Source organism: Nicotiana tabacum, chromosome 1 (assembly GCF_000715075.1).
Source record: "Nicotiana tabacum cultivar K326 chromosome 1, ASM71507v2, whole genome shotgun sequence".
NCBI lineage: Eukaryota > Viridiplantae > Streptophyta > Magnoliopsida > Solanales > Solanaceae > Nicotiana > Nicotiana tabacum.
In genome coordinates, this window is record NC_134080.1 from 213,087,329 (window position 1) to 213,094,524 (window position 7,196).

The 7,196-nt window shown below is 35.7% G+C and overlaps 1 protein-coding gene across 3 annotated transcripts; it reads right to left on the bottom strand.

Moving 5' to 3' along the window:
- Window positions 1-1,529: 1,529 nt before the first annotated feature.
- Window positions 1,530-7,196, bottom strand: LOC107808448 (uncharacterized). Of its 3 annotated transcripts, none has more exons than XM_016632973.2 (9): window positions 6,879-7,196; window positions 6,016-6,075; window positions 4,884-5,051; window positions 4,114-4,180; window positions 3,741-4,000; window positions 3,557-3,637; window positions 3,376-3,403; window positions 2,475-2,587; window positions 1,530-1,798 (listed from the first exon to the last, which is right to left on the bottom strand). In XM_016632973.2, exons 1-9 carry the CDS (start codon window positions 7,080-7,082, stop codon window positions 1,685-1,687), a joined length of 1,095 nt encoding a protein of 364 aa, XP_016488459.1. In that variant the 5' UTR covers window positions 7,083-7,196; the 3' UTR covers window positions 1,530-1,684. The 3 variants fall into 3 exon arrangements, with proteins under 3 accessions (XP_016488459.1, XP_016488460.1, XP_016488462.1); XM_016632974.2 differs by having other exon boundaries at window positions 4,884-5,094; window positions 6,879-6,968; XM_016632976.2 differs by lacking the exon at window positions 6,879-7,196 and adding an exon at window positions 6,796-6,876 and having other exon boundaries at window positions 4,884-5,094.

Consider the following 7,196-nt stretch of genomic DNA (forward strand, 5'->3'; position numbering starts at 1 on the left):
TAAAATAAGATATTTATATTATCAGTATATAAAAGTTGGAGTAACTCATTCTACAAATAACCAAATGAGGAAGCAAATTGTTATTATTACTCCGGGAAAAAAATAGTATGTACGTTGGACAAAATATAACGTGTATAGCCAAGTTTTTACTAATTATTAGCAGTCATAATGAAGAAAAAATAACGTTCCAATTAACCACTTTATTGTCCGTTACTATTTTATTATTTTTTTGCAAGACTAAATTATTGGACATTAATTTTGCATAATCCCTGATTAGGAAATTCTATAAGGTTTGAAAATTATAAAACTTGAAAGGAAAATTCCGTAAAAATGCCTAACAACTTATTAGTTTCTATAGCTTTTCTAGCCCATTAAATCAATTAAAATAATATCATGCTACTGTTATTAAAAAAACAGCTTATAGAAATTAATTTTTATTAGTTAATCAGATTCTTAAACACTTCGAAAACTATAGAATCTTTTAACAGGATTTTGATTATATAGCATTTCATAAGAGACAAAGTTCTATCCGTGATTTAATTATTTTTTCTACAGCTAATAATAACCATATGGTTAGGTGTATTCTAAGAATAATTCGTTATAGACTCCTCGTTTTTCATTTATGAAAACGATTCAATCATCGTCAATTTAAATTTTAATGGAATCAGTTATATTTACCTTTCTTGACCTGGAATATTATTATAATTAACACTTTCAGATCATTGGCAATTTATATTCTGTCAACATCTTTTTTCCTCTAAACTAGGGAACTCACAGCTGTTGCTCGTCGAGAGCGCTCTGGGTAAACTCTGCTCCGGCGCAATTAGGGGCGGACACACGTTCAACGAAGCGGTTCACGTAATATCGCTTCGTCAAAAAACTTTACTAAATATATGTATTAATCCTGTGAGACATCAGATAAGTAGGAAAAAATGACACCGTTTGACATGTACAGATTGTCTTATGGTGCATTGATTATGTGTTTGATTTTGTTCTAAGAGGTTAGAGGTTTCTAACCTCAACTAGCTCATATTTTTTCAAATATTTGAGAGGACCTCTGTGGTTAGAATTTGTGGTCAAGTAAAATTGAATTCGACCTAACTTAAAACTCAACAAAACCAATGAATTAAAACTATTTCTTGTCTAGAAATATGATAATTATACTAGTAGCAATCAAATTAAGTGACGAGCTTCCTAATCATCCCTATTTTCTTTTTATTTTTCACCTTACTATCTTGTTTATTACATGTGCTTAAGACTAGGCATCTAGAATGAGAAGAAGTAATTTCCTTATACAAGGAGAAGCGTAGAAGCTAGCCAATCCTGTTTCCATTATTAGTATTAGTGATTCCCCACTTCCTTGGGTTCTTTTTTGTTAGGAGTCAATTGGGGATATTACTAGAGTGGTTAGGAGAGGATTTTTTTTAATCTGTTATTGTTTTTGTTTTTCATCTATTTCCTGATTTCGGTTGATGGTACTGATATATCTCTTTTCGTCTTCTTGAGTCGAGGATCGGAAACAGTCTCTATGGAGACTAAAGTGTCTTCCATGATGGTGTGTAAACTAACCATTTCTACTGATATTGTTAAGTTCAAGGTGTCTATTTTGAACTTGCAAAAATACAACATCGGCATTTTTCAACAAGAGAATGTCCAAAATCAAGTACTCAACCGAAATAGACATCTATTTCCTCTGCATTTTGAACCTTGATACTGGCTTTGTGCTACGACCAACAGTCTGCTCGCTTGGCTTGATATCAAAGGCACCAGCGCGTTCAACAATACTTCCAGTAAAAGCCTGCACAGTGGTATTTTCGGCTAATTCTGAGCAAAAAGTATAATTGTATGGGAATGTAGTTTACTTCTGATTAGGAGGTACAGGAAAAAGGCATACAGGCAAAGCATTTAAATCATAGTCCTAATAAGTCTAATACAAGGCAAAATATGCATACAACTGTCTTGTTACAGAGCAATATAAGAATACTCCAATAAGTTGAATCAGAGCAGCTACCAGCAAAATGATCAATAATGCAGTGATTGTCATGCAAAATGACGCCGGTGCCATGCGATAATGACATTTTTGATGGACATAAGTAATCAAATGAAAAATGTAGGTCTATTTTCCTTTCCTCCAGCTGCCACAACAAAGAATATATGCTTCGACCACTATTTTCGTATACGATATGAATACACAAACGGATGTGCACCATAGTGAAAGACTGAGCACAAGGGCACTAACAGACAACATGAACAAACCAAGACGTCATTTATTATTTAAGGGGTAACATAAAATAGAAACGCAATTGTTCTCATTTAATGTGGTAGACCCATGCTTTGTCTCTCAACACGATAAAAGATAAAATAGAAGAGGGAAGAGCAGAGAATAAGAGAGAGAGAGGTGGGGTTGGAGTCGTGGAGAGAAACACAAATGGGCTCATGCTGGGTAAGAGTGAACTAAATGGAGAGAACCGTACCTTATTTTCAGCTATCATAGGAACATTAGTATCCTCCTTCATTCGATTCTGTTTTGGAGCATTCTCAGTAACATTGGACTCGTCAGAAGCTAGGCTCCAAGCTAAGCATTCATCTGGTTTAATGCATAAAATCATTTCAAAATGAAATGGAAAAGCAAATGTAAGCACATAAAGCATGCACTGTACAACATACGGAAATGATTAAGATATATTGAAGTTTCGGTTTAACTATAATATGGAGATCTAAAAAGATCAAAATGCATTTGCAGGCAATGGGAAGAAGGTCAAGCAGAAATCTATCGAGTTACAATGTCATTTCCAATTTATTTGTTCCTCCCGTGAAATTTTCACTTCAGCGTGCTTCATTAGAAACCGATTCCGCTAAGATAAACAAAAGATGATGAGTTCTGAAATCAAGAAAATAACTAATGAACTTTATTGATTCGCAGCAGGCAATAAGGATAGCTTCAAGCCTCCTCGGATTTATTTTAGATGTTCAATGATAATAATGGTTATCGATAACTATAAATGGGACATGAAAAAGAAAATAAATCACACTTCTTTTGGTTTCATCTCTCAATGCAGAATGTTACAATAAAAATATTGTACAGGATATCACTAGAGAAAACAGATAAAGCACCAATATTACGGGCCTCATTAGCAGAGAGTAGTCGAAGGACAAAGTTAATACTATGTTCAGAAGGCTTGTTAGTTTGGAAGATTTTATCATTTACTATGACAAATTTCCAGAAAGGTTCTTGAATATAACATGAAGTATCAGAGTGAAGCGAATCACCTGCATATTTCTATCATGCTATCCAAGTAGATTTGCAAAAATCCAGCAGGAAGCAGGCACATGAACACAGATAGTTTAATAAAAACATTCGTGGGAAGGGCTTACCTTTAGTTACTGATTTTGAACTTTCAACCTGCATTTCAAAATTTCACATGGATTAAAAAAAAAAAATTATTCATACATTGTAGGGATTTACTTGCAGCAGGGAAGTTCTATTAACAAAAACAGTTAACTGACAATTATTTAATTCTGGAATATATGTTCCAAAGGAGGGAAGGGTTCGTACGTGCAGCTGTTCAGGAAAACTTTCAATGGAGTGATCTCTTGAAGATGCTGCTCTTTCCTTGAGATTACTAGAACCACGCACCTAAATAGTATACCAAATGGCATTTAGCAACAACAATGATAATATGCATTTAAGCATTCCATAATTCAATCTTTTCATCTAAAGTCAATGACCAGCAACCTACTCCAGAATTGTTTATTTCTTGGTCCCGGATGTATTGACCTGTGCTGACATCTAATCCAGATTTACCCAGCTCTTCTTCATTGAATTTATTGTCAATTTCAGCTTCTTCTTCTTCCTTCTCAAGTTCGGGATTTTCAGCCTCTTCTTCTTCCTTCTCAAGCTCGGCAATCCGGGATAAAATGCGAGCATATTCCTCATTTTCAACTGCAAGTTCAGCATCGTCTCCTTCAGAAGAAATTGGAAGCTCAGGTTTCAGGATGCCTGGAAAATAAACCAGTACAAATTTTTGTCAATATTTCAAACAGAAACTGGAATATGACTATATTAAAAATCTTTATATCTAGCCTAGAAATCAGTAAGAGGTGGAAACATGCCAACTGTGGATGACTCTTCAGGAGAAGTTTCCTCAGCATAGTCTTCTCTGATCTCTACAAGACCTTCCTGTCAAAAGTTCGGTTCACCATCAAATTCATAAATGTGTACATAACAAGCAATCAATATCTGAAAAAAGATATAAATAAGCAAAGTTTTTACTGCCAAACAAAATATACCCACTAATACAGATGTGGTGCTCGCATGCAAATGCATTTCAATACGCACACAAATATTGGTTCTAGCCTTCCAGGAGGTAGTTAGGTGCATAGTCGAGTTGTGTCCAAGCTGACCCAGACACCACCATATAAAAAAAAGGCTAATGTTTCACACATTAGCCAGGCAGAGGTCATCCATATTAAACTAATGATGATTGAAAATTTTCCACTGCTGGTAAATGAACAACAATCTTTTGAAAACTTTAAGGACCCAACTAAGCAATTCCTATTTCTTTCCAGAGGCTAGCAAATAGGAGCGAAGGTGGGGGCAAAGGCATGTTGCTAGCTACTTATGATCTCTCCCCAGGAAATTATTAGAAACTCAAGCAACTGGAAGAGCTAGATTGTCAGTTAGTTGCTATATTAGTCTGACTAAAGCATCAGTCAAACTCAAGTTGAACTCCGTTGATGTTATATTAGCTTACCGTCACAAAACGAGCTTCTCTGCAACTAATAAGCACTGTAGTTTTATTATCACAAATTGCTAACTTAACCATTTAAGATAAGTAATATGAAAGCGTTCAAGCATCCAATGACTGAACAAACAGGCATACCGCAGCCTCAGAAGCTGTAGCATCAAAAAATGAAGCCTCGGCCTTAAGGTCTTGTATCACAGCCTTTACAGATTCCACTTGGGACTCTAAATCCTTCCCTCTTCTTTTCAGTAACTCAGTCGTTTGCTTGGATGTCCTTTCTGCGTAATAACCCTCTCCCAATAGAACCTTACGCCAGAAAAGCAGTAAAACAGTTGTAAGGAAAATAACCCTACACAGAAACTCAAAAATATGACTACCAGGGAATTCAACAACAAGAAATGGCTTCTTTTTTATCAAGAAAGGCAATTCACAGGAACATTTTAAATCAAGAAAGAAGGAGAAAGGCAAAGTTATATGTCTCCTTGGATTCCAAATAAAACCAGGTTAACTAATCTGAAATTAGATAAGCATGCTAAGCGAAATCTTGGTATTCAACTTCTTTTAGCAACCTTTTTTTTTTCAAAATAAAAAAAATCAAGAAACCATTGTGTGCATCGGCATATGGTAAATGTCATAAACTCAGACATAAATCAAAGTTCAGCAGCTCTAATTCAATATCTTTAACTAGAGCTCAATCCCAAATAATTTGGGGTCTGCTATATGAATCCACTAAACTCATTCTGCTCTATTAGGGTCCAGTCAGATTATTCATCATATAGCTAACTATTTACACTGCCGCCAACCTGCTGCATTCCTTCACCTATGCTTCGTGAAGCTCATATAGCTAGAAGCTCTAATATCAATACAAAAAGTCCAAATTTTCCCAAGTACAACTCGAAATTGCTCAAATTTACCCTCTGTTTCACTTTTGGTCCATTCATATCCCCACCGTTAGGAATGTATTGTTTTTGCCCTTGACCCCTAACAGAGCTCTAATGTAAGATAGGTGGACCCCACATGTCCATATATGCACCAGAAAAGAAGTACAAGTTTATCCCTATACTTTGGACTAATGGTTTGAAAAATTACCTTAAGGTTGGAGCTCCGTTAGAGGTCAAGGGCAAGTACAGGACTTTTGCCTAACAACGGGTATGAATGGACCAAAAGTGAAACAAAGGATAAAGTTGAGCAAATTCAAAGTACTGGGGAAAATATGACACAAGAAAAAGATAAAAGTCAGCACCATCATGAAATTATTGAAAAATCTTACCAGAAATTCATTGGTGTGAATCAAACGACCGGGAAAAAATGCTGCTTTTCCAAACGGGACCTGAAAATTTGTAAGAAACAGTACATTAATCATATATATAAGAGTTTAACTTATATACACCGAAGTGTTATTTTACTCTATATAAGTAGAGCTTCTTAAAAGTGAAATTTGTAATCTTAAAAATAAGTCAAATCAAGTCATATTACCTGCTTACAACATGCAAAAGCGACCAGATAGTGTAAAATTCTTTTAAAACTGTCATTGTGTATAAGTTAAATGGACCTGGAGCTAAATTAATATACACCGGCACAACCCCTGTCTTTAATCTTAAGTAAAGTGAACTCAAATCAGTGCAGTGAACAGCCTACCTCTTGGTTCGAAGCTTTTCAAGGAAGCTTCTACTTGTTGAAGCTTTGTTTCCCCTAATTCCAAAAAACAACAATAGAATTGCCACCAAGGGCGGAGCTAGGTGGGCAGAAGGGGTTCAGTCAAACCCCCTTCGCCGAAACTTACACTATATAAAAGGTTAATTTTTCTTTTTCATGTATACTATATATTAGGTGTTGACGCACTTAGCTTCTTTGTGTGTTTATATTTTTTTATTTTTTGAGCCCCGTTGGTGAAAAATTGTGCTTCCGCCACTGCTTGCCACTATAGTATAGGAAAAAGCTTCTCTTTGATAAGCGAGAATTTTCAATCTATCAAGTCAACAAATAAATATCCACTGGTAAATCCTTCTGAAATAATGGCATTTGTAATTTTCGAGATAAAGGAGATTACCTGCTACAACATACCAAAGCGACCTGATAGTGTAAACATCTTAACACTATCAACATTAAACGGAAAAGGTATAAGAAAATTACCATGATATCGTGGTGAAGCTGATCAGGCAATCTCTGAACAAGGTTAATAAGGTTATTGTTGTCCGCGGCGAAATCTCGGAGCAGGTCCAGCTGTTTCTGGCGGTCGGCAATCGTGTCCTGCACGCGCTTCGATGCTTTCTGGGCTTCTTCTACCGGAAACAATGACGATAGTGACGTCACTGTGCCTTTCACTCGTTCTTCCATGGGAAGATTCTAGAACAGTGCAAGCTTTTGCTCTCCTTGTTCAAAGCTTTGAACGCGCTTCAATTTTTTGCCAGGGTTTATTTTTTTCTAACGTAATAAAAATAGAAAGAGTGA

What these genes read in the sequence shown, in the direction of transcription:
- LOC107808448 (XM_016632973.2), bottom strand. Translation starts at nt 7,082, where the DNA reads ATGGAAGAACGAGTGAAAGGCACAGTGACGTCACTATCGTCATTGTTT. An exon ending in AGCTTCACCACGATATCATG is followed by an intron (nt 6,076 to 6,878) that starts GTAATTTTCTTA and finishes ACAAATTTTCAG; the next exon opens with GTCCCGTTTGGAAAAGCAGC. An exon ending in CTACAGCTTCTGAGGCTGCG is followed by an intron (nt 4,181 to 4,883) that starts GTATGCCTGTTT and finishes AACTTTTGACAG; the next exon opens with GAAGGTCTTGTAGAGATCAG.